A 22,195-nucleotide genomic window follows, 5' to 3' on the forward strand; every position below is an offset into this window, starting at 1 on the left:
CAATTATTGTATGTGTGACTCCCAAAATTTCATGATTATCCCGTGATAATCAATGAAGTGTTAAAAACCATAGATACGTCCATGGATTTTATACACTTCATTGATTATCACGGGATAATCATGAAATGTTGGGAGTACCACATACAATAATTGATGACAACACCACAAGAAAGAAGGAAAAATGAAAGGCCGAGAAGAAACTGGAGGGAGGAAATTGAAAAAGGACTAAAGGAAAGAGAAATCCCTCCAGGTTTATAGTTAAGCAGAGAAGAATGGCGGAATTTAGGAGTCGAATGGCATCGGAGAAAGCTGTAAACCGATAGTAGTAGTAGTAGTGATTATCAAAAAGCGTTTGATAATGTTAGGCATGATCAGCGGCGTAACCAGGATGATCCTAAGGAGGGTTAAAACTACTATAGAGTCTCTGGGGGGGGGGGGGGTATGGTGTTAAACGAAACCCCCCACCCCTGGCTACGTCATTGGGCATGATCCACTTTTATAACGATGAGAGAAAATCGGTACATTGACGATAAAGGTATGAGAATAATAAAATAATTGTATTGGAACCAATAAGCAGAAATCCGTATTGGGTAATAAAGGTCTTTTAATAAACACTTTCGAAATATTAAGAGGAGTCCGACCGGGATTTTGTTCACAAATATAGCGAATGTGCAATGCATTTTGTAATGTAACATCCTAGATTAGATTAATGTAACATCCTAGATAATTGAAGTGGGCAACTCGCTCAATGCTTTGTTAATATATCTGTATTGATACATTGTCGTGAGGCTGGCGACTCGATATCATAAATTTTGTCTTAGGTAGTGGTCTCCAATACACGCTATACGCAGCCTACGGCGTCTATTGGATATCATCGGCTAAGTCGGTGGTCACTTCAATTCACCTCGTAATTTGAATTTGAATAATTGCAAATTTATATTGGAATTAAACAACATCAGTTTTAGGAGATGGTGTGGAATCACAGGATATTAATATTAAAAGAGGAATACGGCAGGGATGCCTCTTGTCACCCCTGCTTTTCAACGTTTACTCCGAAAGAATTTTCAGAAAAGTACTTTCTGAAAAATAAGAAGGAATACTTATCAATGGTGAAGTCATCAATAATTTGCGATATGTGGACGATACAGTACTCCTAGCTTCTACTCAAGAAGATCTGCAAAAACTACTTGATAGTGTCGTTGAGAGTTGTAGGGAGACAGGTCTGGATCTGAACATACGGAGAACCAAATACTCGTAATAAGTACCTAAACAGCATCATATAAAACCGTCTATAATATGTAAATGATCCCAAACTTGAGCAAGTTGATAAAATCGTTTACCTTGGACAGCAATTAAATTGTAGCGCACAAAGTCACGGCGAAATTAGATCTAGGATAGAGCAGGCTAGAGCCGCTTTGAGAAGGGTGTCCAAGTTGTTATGCAACAGAGACCTAAAATTGGCATTGAGGATCCGCCAACTTCGCTGCTACGTGTTCTCGGTCTTACTTTACGGTATCGAGTCCTGGGCTGTAAATAAAATCGATCTAAATCGTCTTGAGGCTTTCGACATGTGGTGCTATAGAAGAATTTTAAAAGTTTCGTGGGTGGAGAAGATTGGAAACTCCACAATACTAGAACGTCACAGCAAGACTACTGAGATCATAAAAAGCATCAAGCAGAGAAAGCTGGAGTATTTCGGACATGTAATGAGAGGTCCCAAATATAGGTTGCTACAAAATATCATGCACGGAAAAATAGCAGGCTAACGCAGTCCAGGACGAAGAAGAACCTCATGGTTGAAGAACTTGCGAGATTGGTATGGTGTTGATACAGCATGCTACTTAGGGTGGCAGTGAATTAAATTAAGATAGCTATGATGGTAACCACCGTTCTGAAAGGACATGGTACATGAAGAAGAAGAATTTGAATTTGTTTTAGAATTACTCTTTTTTAACTATTTTCAATTGTAAGATAGTTTTTGTCCTTAAAAGTTTATTAAAAGTAAAGAAAATTAACAATTTTTCTATGGCCTGACGTTGTACGCAGCCTACAGCATCTATTGGAGACCACAGCCTTAGAAAGATCCATTTTTAAACCCATTTTAACGTGTGACTTTTTAGACTAATAATTAACGAATATCCGTCGCATCTTCTTTTCCGCTTCTGCTTCGGAATTGCTATAAAAACAGACTTTAGTCATTCCTCTGGTATTTCACGAGTTGTGTACACGTCATTAAAATCTTAACTAGAGCTCTAATGTGGTCTACTTCTTCTTGTAGTGTCTATACCTTTCGGATATTGGCTTTCTATTCGTTGACCGTTTACACTGCTTCGTCAAAATTGCTGTTTCCGCTTAGAGATCATCATCCATTTTGTTTTCTTAAACTTTAGTGAAAGTCCGTATCTCTGACTTACTTCTGTGATCCTGTTCATTAAATCCTGGAAAGCCTCATATAACTGTCAGCGATTACCACTGTGTCGTCCGCGTATCTGGTGTTATTGATACATATTGATGTGGTATCAAAGAATAATATACTCTTCTAGAAGATACTTTTATATGGAACAGATGGTCACGTTTATTTGTCACTTCAAAGCAGGCTTGTTCACGAAGGATGTTGCGGCTGCAGTTTGGGCTGTGGTGAGATCGCATAAGCTCTGTTGTCGTTGTCAGGTCTATGCACCTACTCAGTGGAAACACAAAATCCTATGCTAAAACGTTATAGGGCAGTACCCTTCTACTCTATATTCCTTGGTGGTACTCTTCTTAACGTGCCCTATTAAGTCCCCTTGACGTTAGCGATTAACATGGCGAAACTTCACTGTCTCAAGCTATTCGAATAGTTACTCTGCTTTTTATTCCTGTCCACTCCCTGATATTATTCAAACAAGAGGCTTATTTTCTACCAATTCCTCAGCGTCCTTCGATTTTACCCATCATAATAAGTTGAAAAATGTTATACCCGTTTCCCCTTACTACGTATCCAAAATAGGCCATCTTTCTACGTTTGGTATGGTGTAGTTGAAAAAGCTTTCGATAGTGTCGAGATATGGGCAATAGAAAAAGCTCTAAATAACAGCAGAGTAGACTCCAGGTACAGGCAACTCTCACATAATATCTATAAAACAGCAACTATGACAGTCGAATGGGAAAATAAAACAAACAAAACTAATCCCATAGAAATACGTAGAGGCGTAAGACAAGGAGATGTAATATCCCCAAAACTCTTCACCTTAGCTCTGGAAGACGTCTTTAAAGAACTGGAATGGGAAGACATGTTTATCAACATAAACGGGAAGAATCTCAATCACCTCAGATATTGCAATGATGTTGTCCTTATTGCAACCAACCAAGAAGAACTACCACAATGCTGACTCAACTAGCACACGCATCGGAGAAGATAGGATTAAAAATGAACATGAGTAAAACCAAAATCATGACAAAAACAAACGACAGAATAAACGTAAATATAAATAATAATGTCAATATTGAGGTTGTTGACGAATATATATATAACTGGGTCAAATAACCAAAGCTAATAAAGAGAACCAAATAATAATTGAAGTGCAGAGAAAAATCCGATTGGCGTGGGCAGCATTTGGAAAGTTAAGATGGATACTAAAAAGCACAAAGACACAACAGTACCTAAAAACCCGTGTATTTGACCAGTGCATCCTTCCTGTTCTGACGCATGGCTCAGAAAGATGGACATTAACAAAGGCCAACATAAACAAAATTGAAATAACTCAGAGAAAAATGGAAAGATCCATGTTGGGAATAAAACTACACGACAGAAAATCAAACAAATGGATAAGAGAGAAAACAAAAGTAAAAAATGTAACTGAACATATAACAGAGTTAAAATGGAGATTTGCGGGCCACAATGCGAGACAGGAAGATAAAAGATGGAAAGCTGAAATACAAAACTGGAGACCGTGGACAGGAAGAAGAGGAAGAGAAAGACCTCAGATGCGATGGAAGGACGATATTGTAAAAGCTGCAGGAACTAACTGGGAAAACGCAGCCAAGGACAGACGGAAATGGAAAGATTTGGGGAAAGCCTATGTCCAAAGTTGGATAGAAATGGGCTAAAAGAAAAGAAAGAAGAAGTTGAGCTAAATTATTACCGACCAACAGAACAAAATAATCTATCTAAGGTGCTAATTTCATTGTCTCTGAACCTAATGTATTGTATGGGATATCCGTAATAATATATGCTATCTAGTATCTAATTTTTAATATGTAATATCTAGTTGTAAGTACAGTGGAACCTCGATAACTCGGATTAATCGGGACCGCGGCCGATCCGGGTTATCGAAAATCCGAGATAGCCGGAGAATATGGTAAAAATTAATAAAATACGGTATACTTACAGATAAACTCCGTTAGAATTGAAATAACATGAAATATATTTATAAATATGCACAGTACTTACTCATTAATTACTAAAAAAAACACCAAACACAAACGTAAGCAAACAACAATACAAGACACACAATACAGTCACAACGATGTAATGTTATTTAAGAACAATGAAAACTAAAGACCATTGTTTATAAAAGAATTTTTTAAATAGTCTTTCCTAAACAATGCTGACAGTTTGAAATAAAAAGGAATAGGTACTACAGACAGGTGGCTGTTGTTTCTGCAGCGTGTGCTATGAATCATTTTTAATATCGTATAGTTCAAATTACACACATACACATTATCTCTCAAATATTATATTACATACATTTTTATTGTTGAAAGGTTTGTCTGATAATTAACTATTTTAATGGGAAATAAGCCACAATTAAATTGAAAAATACAAAATATTGAAAATCAAAATGTTTATCTGATGAAAATCGGTCCGGGTTAGCCGGACTTCCGGGTTATCGGGGGCCGACTTATTGGGGTTCCACTGTACTTATATATGTTTTCCTGTTGTTTCAGAAGATTCCAGATACCCCAGCAATGAAAGCATTAACAACAATGGAAATATTCCACTGGGAAGCCGATTAGATAGAGAAATTACTCCACAAAGAAATAGCTCATCTAGAACACATGACAAAAGTCGATCTCAATCTTTATTTAATATATCAAAATTTCACAAGACCATATCAATGATTGACGACAACCACTTAAATGGAATTGAAGAAAGTCCGAGGGAGAAAAGTTATCGGAGAGGATCGCTGCCCATCGATCAGGTTAGTTATATTATAATTTTGGAGATGTCAAAATATGTTTTTTCTTTTACATACTCGTCGTTAAGTACAAGGCATTTTTAAACCTAGGCTTCGCTTTATATGTTTACATACTTACAAAATTGTGTACTAGGAATCAAATTCGTTGGAGTCCTTGCCTAGATAGATCGAAGTATTATAGAATGCAAGTTTTATATTCCTCTCGCCTATTCATTTATCGTATGTTTTCTTTGTAAATTATTAAAGAAAAAGAAGAAGAAGTTTTATATTCCTCTCGCCTATTCATTTATCGTATGTTTTCTTTGTAAAGTTGCAACGTAAGTTGACTAGCAGGTCTATTTAATAGAATTATGGAAGTTGGACAAATGCCAGACGAATGGAGAAGCACTATATTAGTACCTGTCGACAAAAACAGACATACAATAATGTACAAACTATAGGGCTATAAAACTACTTAGCCACACCATGAAAATATGGGAGAGAGTAATTGATAGACGGATACGTGAAGAAACCAAAATAATTAATTTGGCTTTATGCAGGGCAGATCAACAACAGATGCAATTTTCATTGTAAGGCAACTGATGGAAAAATACAGGAATAAAGAGACCAACGCTCATATGGTATTCATTGATCTTGAGAAAGCATATGATAGAGTTCTTCGAGAGATTCTGTGGTGGGCGCTCAATAAGAAAGGAGTCCCTGGCGAATATGTAAAGATTGTGAGAGATATGTATGAGAAAGTAACGACTAGTGTTAGGACAGGTGTGGGAGAGACTGATAAATTTCAGGTGAAAGTAGGATTGCACCAAGGCTCGGTGCTTAGCCCTTATTTATTCTCATTAGTTTTGGACCAGATAACAGCGAAACTACAGGGTAGCATTCCATGGTGCCTAATGTATGCTGATGATGTAGTGTTAATAGAAGATAGTAAAAGTGACTTAGAACAAAAACTGGAACAGTGGAGACAAGCTCTGAAGGAAAACGGTTTAAAACTTGGTAGGACAAGAACAGAGTATTTGTAATGTTCATTTAAAGATGGAGTTACTACAAATAAAATGGTATCTTTGGATGGTGAAATGTTTGTGAAAAGCAATACTTTTAAGTACGTAGGATTGGTATTACAGAGTAATGAAGAAATAGATGGAGATGCATGTAGTATAATTGCATAAAAATTTTAATGAAGCTGAAGGGAAAATTCTATAAAACAGCCATAAGACCGGCTATGATGTACGGAACTGAATGTTGGGCAGTGAAAAAGAAAGAGGAACAACGAATGCATGTGGCGGAAATGAGAATGATTAGAAGTATGAGTGGAGTGACAAAGAAGGATAAAATTAAAAATGAGTATATTAGAGGATATCTAGGTGTGGCACCAATTGATGCCAAAATGAGAGAGCATAGGTTAAGATGGTTCGGTCATGTTCAACGTCGAGAAGTTAATCACCCAATACGAAGAATAGCTGAAGTGCAGATTCCTGGAAGGAGTAGGAGAGGAAGACCAAAGAAGACCTGGAGGGAGACGATAAGGCAGGATATGTTGGTAAAGGATTATCATTGATATGGCCCAAGATAGAATTGTGGGGAGAAATGCAATTAGGGAAGCCGACCCCGCATAGGGATAAGGCAAAGAGAATGATAATGGTGATGATGATGATGACTCTTTATTTGCTAACATTGACAAAAAGATTTGATTTTTATTCAGATAGCACACGAGAGCTTGCTCTGAGGATTCCAAGAGGATGAAATGTGCATAAAAGCGAAAGGTGGTGGTCAGGGCCGCCGAGAGGGATGAGCGGGCCCCGGTAAGGAGTGAAGAGCGGGCCCCCGGCCAAAAGTGTAAAGCGAAATAAATTGTTCAATTTTTGATAGAAATAAAATTATCAATAACCAACAATATGAAACATTTCAAACAAAAATTTTGATAAATAATAGTGAAATTATTTATAATACAGGTGCTTTACGAATTTTCTGATTGGCAAAGATGTCTATAATTTTCAAAAAACGGCATGATTTTACCAAATCATTTTCAATGCACAAAGTTGCTAGCCCAGTTAACCGATACTATTTCGATTGTGTAACTAAAGGATCTTTCCGCTTCTGCAACTGTCATCGGCAATGTGCAAAATATTCTTAACGCAATAACGACGCGTTAGGAAATCATGATTCCAATTTGAGATGTTTAATTTTATTAAGCAAATCTATTGGAGAAAGTTGAGATTAACCAATATTATCCTTGTATATCGCTCTCAAATGAAACATTTCATCTATCAATTCTTTATTGATGTCTTCCTTATAAATCTCGCGCAGTACATCAATTTTTGCTTAATATTGTCATAATCTTCATCTCGGTGTGTCCATAAAATGATAAATAGCAAATAAAATTTCATTTGCTGCCTTAAATCTTCTGGTTAAATTGCTTATTGTATTATACAATCTATGACAATTTTAAATATTTCACAGCGAAATATTGCGTCGGGCTCAAAATTATCAGTTGCATCACTAGTTGCCCAGGAAAATCATCAAAAAATCTCGCAGGCTTCTTGTGCCGTTTTTCTTTATTTGATGTAAATTCTGTAAATACTATGTCATATAATTCAAAATAGAAGTAAAGGTCATATTAAATATAGCAGAGTATAAACGCATTATATTATGCGATCGTCTGCGAAGAGTTGAGTACGAAAGCAATAAAGTTGGTCTGAAAATTAATAAAGCTAATACAAAAATAATTGTGGTCGACAGATTAGACACTATTCAACTGACTAACATGTTACAAGAATACCAGATAGTAAACACCTTTGTCTATCTCGGGTCTAGTATAACTAACAATGGTAACTGTGAAGCAGAAGTTCGGAGACGTATTGGTATGGCAAAAAATGCGATGAGTCGCCTAACTAAAGTTTAGAAAGACAGATATATCTCTCAAAATATCAAGACGAGACTGCTGAATGCCCTTGTATTCTCAATATTTCTATACGGAGCAGAGACTTGGACTCTTCGCGCATGCGAGCGCAAAAAATTAATGCTTTTGAGATGTGGTGTCGGAGAAGAATGCTGCGCATACCTTGGACAGCTCATAGGACAAACGTTTCCATTCTAAACCAACTCAAGATTAAAAAAAGGCTGTCCACAATATGTCTGCAACGAATACTGCAATTGTTTGGTTACGTGGATCGCAGAGGTGACGACAGTTTGGAGAGATTAATTGTTTATAGAAACGTTCCGGGGAGAAGATCAAGAGGACGATCACCAACTAGATGGTCCGACCAAATAAAGAATTCAGCTGGAAACTCATTCTGCGAAGCTCTCAGAGCAGCTGAAGATAGAGACCAATGGAGAAACATTGTTAGGAATATTGGAAAAAATCACGATCGTCAGTAATGGAAAAACGACAAGAGAGAAAGATTATATTATGTACTATGTACATAAAGTAAAGAGCAAAACAAACGGGAAAAATCCCATCTTTGGTCTAGTCGACGCCGGCGCCGGGCCCCGGTAAAATGTACCGGCTGTCCCGCCCTCTCGGCGGGCCTGGTGGTAGTCTCTGTATTCTGTATCAAAATTAAATCTTAAATTGTCTTTCTTTCATATACCTATTACCAGTGCTGTTTATGTAACAATATAGGTGCCGGTACGCAATGTTCAGGGGGCCTAGGAAGTGTTCATAAGGGGGGTCCACCCGGGGAAACCTTTTAAAATTTACCCTCAATAAGGGCGTTTTAAAGCTATTTGGGAGCAAGGGAAAAATTCGGGAGTTTGTTTATAATTTTGTTGTTTTTTTTTATTTTTTGTCCCAAAAGGTGCCGGTACGGCGTACCGGCGCGTACCGTCACAAAAACAGGACTGCCTATTACAATTTTTTCATATTCGTAGTCGGCTTGTTGAACTCGATTCTATTAAAATTGAACTCTACTTCAACACGTAATATTCACCCAAAAATAAGAAATCATTTTTCTGGGATATATGACGTCAACAAGCTATATATAGTAAAGTAACTTTTTAAAAATTAACGAGCAATAGTCTATTTCTGAGGGCGAAATAAAAAGAAAATACTCCACGTACATAGCTACATCACTTATGTATAAATCGTCATAAAAAAATTAGATAATTATTGTGTAGGGATAAAGTTATAGGTATAGAGTCTATTAGATTTTATCTTTTAAAGCTATCATCAGTAAACACGTAAACGGGTAATGGTAATGGTAAAACGGGAAAGGAAAATGTATGTTTTTGTGATAAATAGGGATATCTAAAAGCTATTAGATGACCTATTAAGTATTAAACACAATGTATTATAATAACTGAAGGAAACTACAGGATGTTTAATAAATGGAATAAATGTTTATATTTTAGTTATAGTTAAATTTTAGTTTGAATCAGTAATACGACCATATTATGTAAATGTGAATCGAATAAATATAGGTACAATGTAGGTACCTATTATTGATGTGCTTTGTAATTCTTGTGCACGTGCACACAACAAATAAAAATACTATAACACTATTAGGTACTAAGTTTTTTTACTACGATGTTTTACTTTGGATCAGTTTGGATATATTTTAATTTTGATACAGAATACAGAGACCACCACCATTCGCTTTTATGCATATTTCATCCTCTTGGAATCCTCAGAGCAAGCTCTCGTGTTCTCTTTGAATAAAAATCAAATATTTTTGTCAATGTTAGCAAATGAAGAGTCATCATCATTCTCTTTGCCTTATCCCTATGCGGGGTCGGCTTCCCTAATTGTATTTCTCCACACAATTATATCTTGGGTCATATCAATGTTAATCCCCTTTACCAACATGTCCTGCCTTATCGTCTCCCCCCAGGTCTTCTTTGGTCTTCCTCTCCTACTCCTTCCAGGAATCTATACTTCAGCTATTCTTCGTATTGGGTGATCAACGTCTCGACGTTGAACATGACCAAACCATCGTAACATATGCTTTCTCATTTTGGCATCAATTGGTGCCACACCTAGACTTCCCCTAATATACTCATTTCTAATTTTATCCTTCTCTGTCACTCTACTCATCCATTTAAGCATTCTCATTTCCGCCACATGCATTCGTTGTTCCTCTTTCTTTTTCACCGCCCAACATTCAGTTCCGTACATCAGTAGTAGTTGAGACACGATCGAAGCAACATCGAATCTCTTTAATAACCGAATCAACGTATTAATATTTGATATTTGTTGTGATTTCTTTTTACTAGTCTAAAAAGTGATTTGCAATTAGTGTTTTGGAACAGGTATATTACAATTTTTAATTGCTTGCTAATTACAAGAATTCATAAAGTAAGGTAACACATTCCAGTCTGTTTTTTGTTTCTTGTTGTTTTTTTAAAGTATTTGGAGGAACATAAGCGTATCGTTAGCTGTATTTTCGGAAATATGCCGTCAAATTTAATATGTTCTTGCTGCAGCAAATCATACAAACCAAATTTAATGTTAAAATGCTCGGTGTGTACTAAAGTATTTAGACATACTTGTGTTAACATTAGTGCAAATGAGCTTGAACTGATTAATGATGAAGAGAAGGGATGTGACTGGTCTTGCATAAATTGTAGACAAATTGGCAATCAGATTAAAGACTTAAAATCATTAATTCTCTCACTTCAGGCTGAAATACAAGCCCTAAAAAATGATAACCAGATTTTGAAATCTTCTTCGAACCCACTAGAAATGGAAGAAATAATACAAGAAGTCAACGAACGAAATAAAAGAAAACGAAATGTTATTTTCTTTGGTGTGCCGGAACAGGATCAACAACTATCTGAGGATCATCGTAAGATTAGCGATAAGTCTGAAGTTCAAAAAATAATCTCAAGCGTAAGTCCTAATGTGAATACTGCCAACATTAAGCTCTTCAGACTTGGGCAAGTTAACCAAGGGCGAATTCGACCAATTAAGGTCATATTAGATGATGAAAATGATGTATTTGCTTTAATACGGCAAGCTAAATTTCTAAGAAATGGGAACTACAAAAATGTGTCAATGTCATTTGATCGAACTAGAAATCAAATTAATTATTACAACAATGTAAAGGTTGAACTAAACAACATGAATGCGAGTGGAAATGGATCTTTCAAAATCAAGTATATGAATGGTATACCCAAGGTAGTGCCTTTAAACCAATAGAGCCCGACAGTGTTGTAGGATGTGAACTTATATGTTATTACCAGAATGTACGTGGTCTTAACTCTAAAGTTTCAGAGTTTTATACTAGTGTAAGTGAGAGTGAATATGACATTATTGCTTTAAGTGAGACCTGGTTGAACAAGGATGTGTCCAGTCTAGAGTTGTTTCCTGATCAATACGATGTGTATAGAAAGGATCGAAAATTTGATGTTGTAGATAAAACCACTGGGGAGGCGTGTTATTAGCGCTGAAGACGGAGATTAAATCGTCTGTTATCGATGTATCCACATACGATCTACAGTTTCCCCTAATCGATATGTTAGCTGTAAAATGTTGTGTTGGTTATAGAAAATGTTATGTTTTAGTTCTTTATATTATTGATAAGTTAAGTTCTGAAGACTTCGAATACTTTTTTGAATGTTTAGAACAACTGGATATATTTAATGAAACCATTGTTATATTAGGTGACTTCAATGTACCCAAGTTTGTAGATCAAAGCAGATTAGATAAAAAAACATCAACTGTATTAGATTTTTTAAGTTTATTTAATTTAGTTCAATACAATGATGTGCCTAATAACTTAGGTCGTTTGTTGGATTTAGTAATGTCATCAGAGAAATGTGATATTATTCATGATAATTCTTCACTGGTTAAAGAAGATGGTCATCATCCTGCACTTATGATAAAGATTAATAATTTGGGAAAAAAGGAAATTAGGTTTTTACCAAATTCTAATTCGAAAATGTATAATTTTCGGAAAGCAAATTTCACTTCTCTGTATTCTGAACTATTACAAACTAATTGGGACTTTTTAGATAATTACGATGATGTAAATATAGCATTAAAGCAATTTTTATAATATATTGTATACAATAGTTGATAGATATGTTCCGGTATACAAAAATTATAAACATAAGTATCCAAATTGGTATTACTCAGATATTATTAAAAATATTAAACTCAAAGCCAAAAACCGTCAAAAGTATAGAAAAACAGGAAACGAAATATATCACATAGAATTTAAAAGATTGCGCAAAGTTATTAAACAGCAAATTAAAACTGCATATAACAATTACATTGAAAACATTCAAGACAGTATTACCATTGAAACAAAATCATTTTGGTCTTATGTACATACTAAAAATAAGTCATCGCGAATTCCAGGTGAAATGTGCTATGAGGGAAATACTTTTGATAATCCCCAGGATATTGTCAACGCTTTTAAAACATTTTTTGAAAAAGTATATGTATCTACTGACAATAATGAACCAGAGGACATCAGCGTTCAGGGTTTTAATTTACCAACCATTAATTTTTTGAAATTTGAAGAAAATGAAATTCTGGAAGCTTTTAAAAGATTAAAAAATAAAATGACGACTGGCCCAGATAAGATTCCAGCATTTCTAGTTAAAGATTGTACACGAATATTTGTCAAACCGCTTCAAAAACTGTTTAACTTGTCTTTGGAAACTGGAAAATATCCTGAAATATGGAAAGAGTCAAAAGTATGTCCTATATTTAAAAATGGAGTTAAATCTGATATATCTAATTACAGACCTGTCTCTCTGTTGTGTAACTTCTCAAAGATTTTCGAGATTGTTCTGTATAATCGTATATATCCGTGTGTTCGCGGCTATATTGCACCTTTTCAACACGGATTCATAGATAAACGATCTACTGTCACAAACCTGGTAGTGATGACACAATTTATTTCTGAAGTATTAGATGAACAAGGACAAATTGATGTCGTATATCCAGATTTCTCGAAGGCATTTGATAAGGTGGTTCATCCGTATTTATTATCCAAGTTATCAAATTTAGGATTTTCTGTTAATTTAATTAAATTCTTTGGTAGTTATTTAATAGGAAGGAGACAGTATGTATTCTATAATGGTTTTAAGTCAGATTTAATTCTGTCTAAGTCTGGTGTTCCGCAAGGCTCCAATCTAGGACCGTTATTATTTTTACTTTATATTAATGATTTGTTTCAAGAAATTAACTGTAAAAAATTGTGTTTTGCGGACGACTTGAAAATTTTCTGTAAGATCGACACTATTGGCGATTGTTTAGAACTTCAGCGTAACTTAACTGCTATTGATACATGGTGTACTAATAACAAACTACTATTAAATTCTGCAAAATGTAAAGTAGTGAGTTTTTGCAGGAAATTGACGACAATTAACTTTAACTATATAATTCAGAACTCTGTTTTGGAAAAATGTAATAGCCTCAAAGACTTAGGTGTCATTTTTGACTGCAAGTTAACTTTCAATTTGCATATTGAACAAAAAGTTTCTGAAGCTATGAGAATGTACGGTTTCATTATTAGGAATTGCAGAAACTTCACCAACATAACACCAATAAAATTATTATACTATTCTCTAGTACGTCCAAAATTAGAATATTGCAGTTTAGTTTGGTATCCTATATATAATTGTTATACAAAAGATATTGAAAAAGTACAGAGAAAACTTATAAAATATCTGATATTTAAAATTGATGGAATCTATCCTAACCGTGGATGTGATAATAATACATTATGTTGTAGAGTTGACATGGTTAGTTTAGAATTAAGGAGAGAAATTAGTTCATTAACATTTTTGTATAAATTATTACATAACAGTATTGACTGTAGTGATTTATTAGCACAAATTAATTTCAACGTTCCTCGAGTTAGATCTAGATCAAACGTTATATTTAAGTGTCCAAGAGCAAGAACAAATATATTAGTTAAATCGCCTCTTTTTGTCATGTGTAAGAATTATAATAGTATTTGCAATCATTGTGATATTTTTTCGTGCTCACTTAATGATTTGTTAAAAATGGCTTCTCTTTACTTAGATTAGGTCTCTACTATTACTTTGTAGATGTTATACTAATGAATTATGTTATTTTTTTCCTGTATTTGTCCTATAAATGGGAAACTGTTGGGCAATAAAGCTATTATTATTATTATTATTATTATTATTATTATTATCATAGCCAGTCTTATGGCTGTTTAATAGAATTTTCCCTTCAGCTTCATTGAAATTTTTCTGTCACACAACACACCACTCGCTTCTTTCCACTTCATTCATCCAACCCTAATTCTACTGCATGCATTTCCATCTATTTCTCCATTGCTCTGTAATACCGATTCTAGGTACTTAAAACTATTGCTTTTCACAATCATTTCACCATCCAAAGATACTATTTTTTTATTTTTTTTTATTTTTATTTATCCGCATCAACCACTCGGGTTATTAGCGGTACATTTATAATACAAAATAGATAGAGAAAAAGATACATTTTTAGAATATAAGAATGACAAAAATATGGAAATTATTTAGAGTTTACAAAGAAAAAAAGAAATGAATCATAATTTGTTATACAGTTTACAATGATTTACAAAAGATAAAACTTCATTGAATTTTGTGACCAGTGCTTCTTTCAGGCTGTTGGGTATCTTGAATATTGTTTTCGCTGAAGTGTATTCTGGACATTCTATTATTACATGGTTAACTGTGAGAGGTATTTGGCATCTTTGGCACATTGGTGGCGGTTCCTTGGAGATTACGTAGCTGTGGGTAAGTCGTGTGTGTCCGAGCCGGAGTCTGCTGATAATTACTTGGTCTTTTCTTTTTGGTGGCATAGGAAGATTTTTTGAAGATACGTCTGGTTTAATGGTTTTCAGATTTGCGTTTGTTTGATCCCATATTTCTTGCCAGATTTTGTTTACATGATTCTTGAATAAAGGTTTAGTGTCAGAGATTGGTATGCCTGTTGTAGTCGGAATGTTCACATTGTTTATCGCTTCGAACGCTGCTTTGTCTGCTAACTCATTACCAGTTATTCCTACATGGGATGGGACCCACATAAATGAGATGGTTTTCCCAGAAAATTGGAGCTGATGCAACGCGTCTTTAATTAGAAATAGATTGATGTGGGTAGGGTAAACATGTTTGATGGCCTGTAAAGAACTTAGTGAATCTGATAATATTAGTATTTGGTTTTCATTTGTATTTTTACAATGATTTAGTGCGTCAAGTATTCCTTGAAGTTCTGCGGTATAAATACTGCAGCCATCAGATAATCTAGTGGCGGAAATTACGTTTTCTGATACAGTAGCAGCAGCTATTCCGTTGCAACTTTTGGAGGCATCGGTAAAGAAAAGTTTGTAAGAAGAGTATTTGAGTAAATTTGTATGATATTGAAGCCTGATCTCAGCAGAGGTGTGTGAATGTTTGTTAGAATTATGTAAGGAGAGGTCTACTATTGGTAAAGAAACTGTCCAGGGGGGTGTCTGATATTTTTTTATGGATGCTAAGGTGTTTTGATTGATGCTATACGGTAATCGTTTAATGCGTTCGTAAAATGGTATTGCCTTGGTGGTGTAATTTCTGTATTGTTCCGGTGGTTCTTCCGATACTAAACTTGCGAGAAAGGTATTTTCCTTTGCGTTTAGAATTTTTGAATTGTAGCATAGTGATAGGTATTGTCTTCTGAGGTATAATGGTATTTCTCCTGCTAGAACTTGAAGGCTTCTTATTGGAGTAGTTCTAAAGGCTCCAAAGATTAGTCGTAGAGATGTGGTTTGAATGATATCCAGTTTTTTTAGTTGATTTTTGTTTGCTGTTTCATAACACATGCATCCGTAATCGAGCTTGCTTCTTATTAAAGTTTGATATAGCTTTAGGAGAATTCTAGTGTCTGAACCCCATTTATGATTGGATAACACTCTTAGTAAATTTATTCGTTGTTGACAGGATTGAATTAAATTGTTGATATGTGAAGTCCATGTGAGTTTTGAGTCAAATACTATACCTAAAAATTTGATTTCACGGACTTGTTTCAGAGAATATCCATTTAGACACAGGTTTAAGTTGTATTCCTCTCTTCTTTTGTCAAAGATTATTACTTTAGTCTTCTCAGTTGAAAATGTTAAACCAGTCTCTAACGACCACTTTTCTAGGCTGTTTAATGTTCTTTGTAAAATTTGCCTAGCTAAACCTATATTTTTACTTTTAACATATATTACTAGATCATCAGCATAAATACTAGCTTTTACAGGAAGCTCTATATAGTTTGTTATATTATTAATTGCGATTAGGAATAATATTGGGCTTAAGGCCGATCCTTGAGGAATTCCATTATGGAGTGATTTCGATGTTGATATGAATCCATTGGTTTTTACTTGTATGGACCTGTTTTGAAGAAAATTTTTGGTAAAAGCGAGAAACTTACCATCTATTTTCCAGTTTTTCATCATTTTGAGAATATAATGCGTCCATGTCGTGTCGAAAGCTTTTTTAATGTCAAAAAATATTGCGATTACTTTTTGTTGTTTTGTAAATGCTTTATGAATTTCCGATTCTAGTGCGACAATGTTATCAGTTGTCGATCTGTCTGAACGGTATCCGCTTTGTATTGGAGTAAAAAGGTTTCTATTTTCCAAGTGCCATTTCAGTCTTTTACTTAATATTCTTTCCATTGCTTTGCATATATTACTGGTGAGCGATATTGGACGATATGAGGATGGTAAGTTTTTTGGCTTATTCATTTTTAAAAATGGAATTATAATTGCTTGACGCCATATTGAAGGGAACTTTTTATTTGTGTAAATATTGTTAAAGATGTCGACTAAAATTTTCTTTGCCGATTCCGGTAATTTCTCAATAAATATAGTTGGAATATCATCAGGTCCTGGAGAAGTTTTTTTAGCATTACTTAGGCTTTCGTTAAGCTCGTCTAGTGTAATAGGCATATTGAGAGGGCATAAAATATCTTCTATTTCGATCTGTGACAATTCGGATTTTTCTTTGTGTTTTAAGAAAATAGAGTTATATTGGTCATTGTTTGAATGTAGTTGATAGTGATCTGCTAAGATTTCTACAATTTCTAGTTTATTTGAAGTAATTAAGTTATCTGTAGTAATGGTGTCGATATGATTAACTTTGTTTGAGCCTTTTATTTTCCTTATTTTCTGCCATATATCACTTATTGGTGTAGATGAATTTATTGACGAGACATAATCGGCCCAGCTTTCTTTCTTAGATTTTTTTATTAGAAATCTGGATCTGGCTCTTAAGGCTCTAAATCTAGCTAAGTTGACTTCGGAATTGTGTTTTTTAAATATATTAAATGAATGTTTTGTTTGTTTCAAAGAAGTCTCTATTTCGATATTCCACCAAGGTATGGGTGTTTTAGTGGTAGCTTTAGTTTTTCCAATCGCTTCTCTTGCTGAATCAACTATAACATTATTAAAATTTGTTATTGTTGTGTCTACATCTTCTAATATTTTGAAGTCTTCCATTCGTGCAGTTACTAAACTAATGTACTTTTCCCAATCTGCTGACTTTAATTTCCATGTTTCATATGGTTTTGTGTTAATGTTTGCGTCTTTAATATGAGTGATTAAAATTGGTAGATGGTCGCTGTCATATAAGTGTGAAAGCGTATTCCACTCAAGTAGTGGTGCTAAAGTTGAATCGCTGAGGGATAAATCAATGGTTGAAAACGTGCCATTGTATGCGTTGAAACGGGTAGGCATTCCCGTATTTAATAGTACTAGTTTGAGGTTGTTAATTATTTCCAATAGAGTTTTGCCGTTTTTGTCAGTTTTTTCAGATCCCCAAGATTCGTTATGACAGTTTGTGTCAGCCAGAATTAATTTAGGAGATGGAATTTGTTCTATCACTTTTTGTAGTTCTAGGAGTATGGATTCGTCTGGATGTGGTAGATATATACTGCAAATGTTGATTTTGAAATGATGAAGTATTGACACTGCAACCGCTTCTAAATTTGTGTTTATCGGAATTTCTTTGGACTCGACAGTAGATTTCACAAAGATACCTACACCACCGCTAGCTATCTGCTGCACTGGTCTACATTTAGTGTAAGATGTATAGTTTTTTAAATTTACTTTATTATTAGAAAGTCGCGTTTCTTGTAAACATATTACTAAAGGTGAAAATTCATTGATTAGTATTTTTAAGTTTTCGATATGGCTGTAGAAGCCATTTAAATTCCATTGAACTATGAATTTGTTATTGAATAGGGTTACAGTCGCTTTCTTCCTCAGTCACAGAAGAGTAGTTGTCTGTTCCGTTTAGCTTTTTTAAAATCCTTGAAATATTGTTTTTAAGGCGTCGGTCGTTTGCGTTTGCGTGCACCATTTGCAATTCAGCGCTAAGTCCTTGTAGGTCCTTAGTATAATCCTTTGCTATTGTTTCAGGCAATTTGGAGCCTATAGCATTTGTAATATAGTCACATAGTTCTGTATATTTTAGTGGGTAAAGAGTAGTGGCTGACGATAAAATGGCTTCTATAGGTTTCATTGAGGTTTCGATGTTAAGTGCTTTTTTTATTCTTTTGGGTGCAGATTGCTTTGGAGCTGGAAGTATTATTTTTTGATTTTCTGACTCTATTATTTCAGGAGATGTTGAAATTTGTCTTTTGATAGAAGTATGTGCTACTATGTTGGTAGTATTAGATGATGATTCAGATAGGTTTTGTGAGTTGGAGGAGGCACTTGGTGGTGGGTTGGTTATAGAAGTAGGAGGAGTACTGGATTGATGAGCAGTTGGAGACTCTGATGTAATGGATTTTTGATTTATTGGATAATTTTCTGTTTCAGAAATATTAACATTCATAGGTTGAGATAACTGGTCAAGATTTTGTTCATTAGTTGATTCAGTAGTGCAGTTTTCATCTTTATGCCCTGTGGTATTACATTTAGAGCAATTTAGACCATCTAAGGAAAGATAAATTCTGTAAGCGGTGTTGTCGTGAGATATTAGAAGTGAATTTGGGATAGACTTATTAATTGTTGGAGAAACAAATACTTGACGCCTAAAGCTCAATATATGACTGTATTCAGATTCAGGCATGCCAACTTTTAAAAATGTTATTTTAGACACTGCAGTAAGCTCCAATTTTTTAAGCTCTTCTTCGATTATAGTATTTGGAATACTGGGACAGACACCTGATATCACTAGTCGGCTTGCAGGAGTAATTAATCTTCTGATCTCTATGTCATTTCCTTGTATTGAAACGGATTTGTGATTATGTAGTAAATTTTCTACGATTGTGGTGTTACTAAGATAGATGCATACTCGGTTGTTTGAGATTCTGGACGCGAAGATGATATTTTTTGGTTGTACTATAGTTCCTATTGCTGTTATGTATTCATGTATTTTTATGTCTGGTACAGATGACAAAACGACTGCTTGTTGCTTGGTGGGGAAGTTAAAATTCGTTACGGCGTTGGAATAAGTAATTGTTGAAGGTGGGGAAGTTAAAATTCGTTACGGCGTTGGAATAAGTAATTGTTGAAGATGTTGAAGAGGTAGTTTGTGTTGATAGTGGTTTGGTATGAGTTAAATTATCGCTATCCATTTTTAATTTTTGCTTTCTTCATTTGAAGGAAATTTTCTAGAGCCGCTCCTGACTTATTTTAAATAAGCCGGTTATTCGGCGTTTTTATTTTAAATAAAAATGGATTTTCTGTTGGTTAGGTTTCAGCAATATTCTTTAAGAAATGGTTTGATATGGTCGAAATGAAAATTGTACTTACAATTTTTCTTCTCTGCACTTAAAAACCACTTTAAACTTCACTCTTATTACAAACTTGTTTTCTAATTATTGGTATAAACCAACAAAAAACACGTTTAATCGGAGCTGAAATGTATCGATACTTTTATAACGAGTTCCAGGGCCGGATCCAAAGATACTATTTTATTTTTAGTAACTCCATCTTTAAATGAATATTCCAAATACTCTTTCTTCTAATTTCTTCTAATACTGTTTTTGTCCCACTTTAAGTTTTAAACCTTTTTCCTCCAGAGCTTGTCTCCACTGTTCCAGTTTTTGTTCTAGTGAAAATCTCTTTCACTATTTCCTATTAACACTACATCATCAGCATACATTAGGCACCATGGTATGCTACCCTGTGGTTTCGCTGTTATCTGGTCCAAAACTAATGAGAATAAATAAGGACTAAGCACCGAGCCTTGGTGCAATCCTACTTTCACCTGTTTATCAGTCTCTCCCACACCTGTCCTAACACTAGTCGTTAGTCCCTCATACATATCTCTTACAATCTTTACATATTCTCCAGGGACTCCTTTCTTATTGAGTGCCCACCACATAATCTCTCGAGGAACTCTATCATATGCTTTCTCAAGATCAATGAATACCATATGAGCATTGGTCTCTTTATTTCTGTATTTATCCATCAGTTGCCTTACAATGACAATTGCATCTGTTGTTGATCTGCCCTGCATAAAGCCAAATTAATTATTTTGGTTTCTTCACGTATCCGTCTATCAATTACTCTCTCCCATATTTTCATGGTGTGGCTAAGTAGTTTTATAGCCCTGTAGTTTGTACGTTGTTATATGTCTCCCTGGTTTTTGTAGACAGGTACTAATATACTCCTTCTCCATTCGTCTGGTATTTGTCCAACTTCCATAATTCTATTAAATTGACCTGCTAGCCAACTTATTCCTGTCTCTCCCAATGCTCTCCATACTTCCCCAGGAATATCATCTGGTCCGACTACTTTTCCTTTCTTTATTTCTTGAAGCGCTTGAGCCACTTCCTCGTTTGTTATTCTGGTAACCATTGCTGTTACTGTCTCCGTTAACTCCACAGGCAGTCTGTCAAATTCTTCTATAAATAATTGTATTCGATTGGTTTTGTGAAGTGCGGTCTAAAAATATTCCTGTTTCTGGTAAAATTATTCAAGAAAAGGCATTAGAAGTGGCAAGAGAACTAAGCGTTGATATGAAAGCTTCTGGTAGATGGCTCGAGAAATTTTGTAAGCAACACAATATTTCCTTCAAATCTGTATGTGACGAAGCAGCCGCTGTAGATTTATTAGTAGTTTTTAACTAGAAGGAAAAACTGCTCATTTTAATGACAGTATGGGTAGGTACTCTCCACAAGACATTATTAACGCAGATGAATGGGATTATTTTTTAGAGTTTAAAGCATTACCCAAGAAAACTTATACCCTGAAAGGAGAAAGGTGTATTGGAGGCAAGGCTTCTAAAGATAGGATCATAATTCTACTTTGTACCAATATGATATTTTGATAGAAGAATGTAGAGAGAAAATCGAAAAGTTCAATAATCAATTTTCATAGACAATGCTGCGTGGTCATCCACAACTTGTGTTATGTAATATTAAATTAGTATCTCTTTTTATACATACATACATGCACTTATTTAAAAAAAATTAAATCAACATATTTTTTTTTCTCTTCAACGGACACCTCTCCTTTAAACAGACGCTTTATGCGGAACGACTACTGTCCGTTTAAGGGAGAGTTCACTGTATTTTTTTTTGTAGTAATAATAATAATATTTTATTCTAGTCGAATACTTCAAGTACAATTAGCATGAAGGATGCATTTGGACCACAACTCACCGATGACTCTCATTTGAATCTACCTGGTACTCCACTGCCATCTTTAGTTCAAGAAAACGAAGATTTTCCAGATAGTTCAGCGCCCGAAACTCCAGTAGAAAGAGAACAAGTAAGTTTCTGATTAATAATAATTATAATAATTAGCCAAAATGGCCGGACGAAAGGAAACAGAAGCATTAACAGAAACTACGACAACATTTTTGAAAGACCCAGAAACAAGTCAGTTTTTGATTAAAAGACGGCACATTTTTCCGATATCTATCTTCGATTATTCTACTTGCATCTGTTAGCAAGCATATGAATCGTCATAACAAATGTTTTATTGGCAATGGGGGCAGTGGCGTAGCGTGAGTGTCGGCCGCCCGGGGCGGAAGAGAATTTTGCCGCCCTCTTATTTAGGTATTTTAATTACTATACATTACATACATTAATTATAGAGGACTTTTTAGCGAGAACAATCATCATTATT

The 22,195-nt window shown here is 34.7% G+C and overlaps 1 protein-coding gene across 1 annotated transcript in view; it reads left to right on the plus strand.

Moving 5' to 3' along the window:
• Positions 1 to 22,195, plus strand: part of LOC126881645 (anoctamin-4) — a 122,146-nt gene that overhangs the window by 14,574 nt on the left and 85,377 nt on the right. The window contains exons 2-3 of the mRNA XM_050646018.1: positions 4,930 to 5,183; positions 21,674 to 21,835. Of these exons, the coding sequence (XP_050501975.1) occupies positions 4,930 to 5,183; positions 21,674 to 21,835 (416 nt within the window). The remainder of the gene's footprint in view (positions 1 to 4,929; positions 5,184 to 21,673; positions 21,836 to 22,195) is intronic.

The sequence above is a fragment of the Diabrotica virgifera genome, chromosome 3 (assembly GCF_917563875.1).
Source record: "Diabrotica virgifera virgifera chromosome 3, PGI_DIABVI_V3a".
Lineage (NCBI taxonomy): Eukaryota > Metazoa > Arthropoda > Insecta > Coleoptera > Chrysomelidae > Diabrotica > Diabrotica virgifera.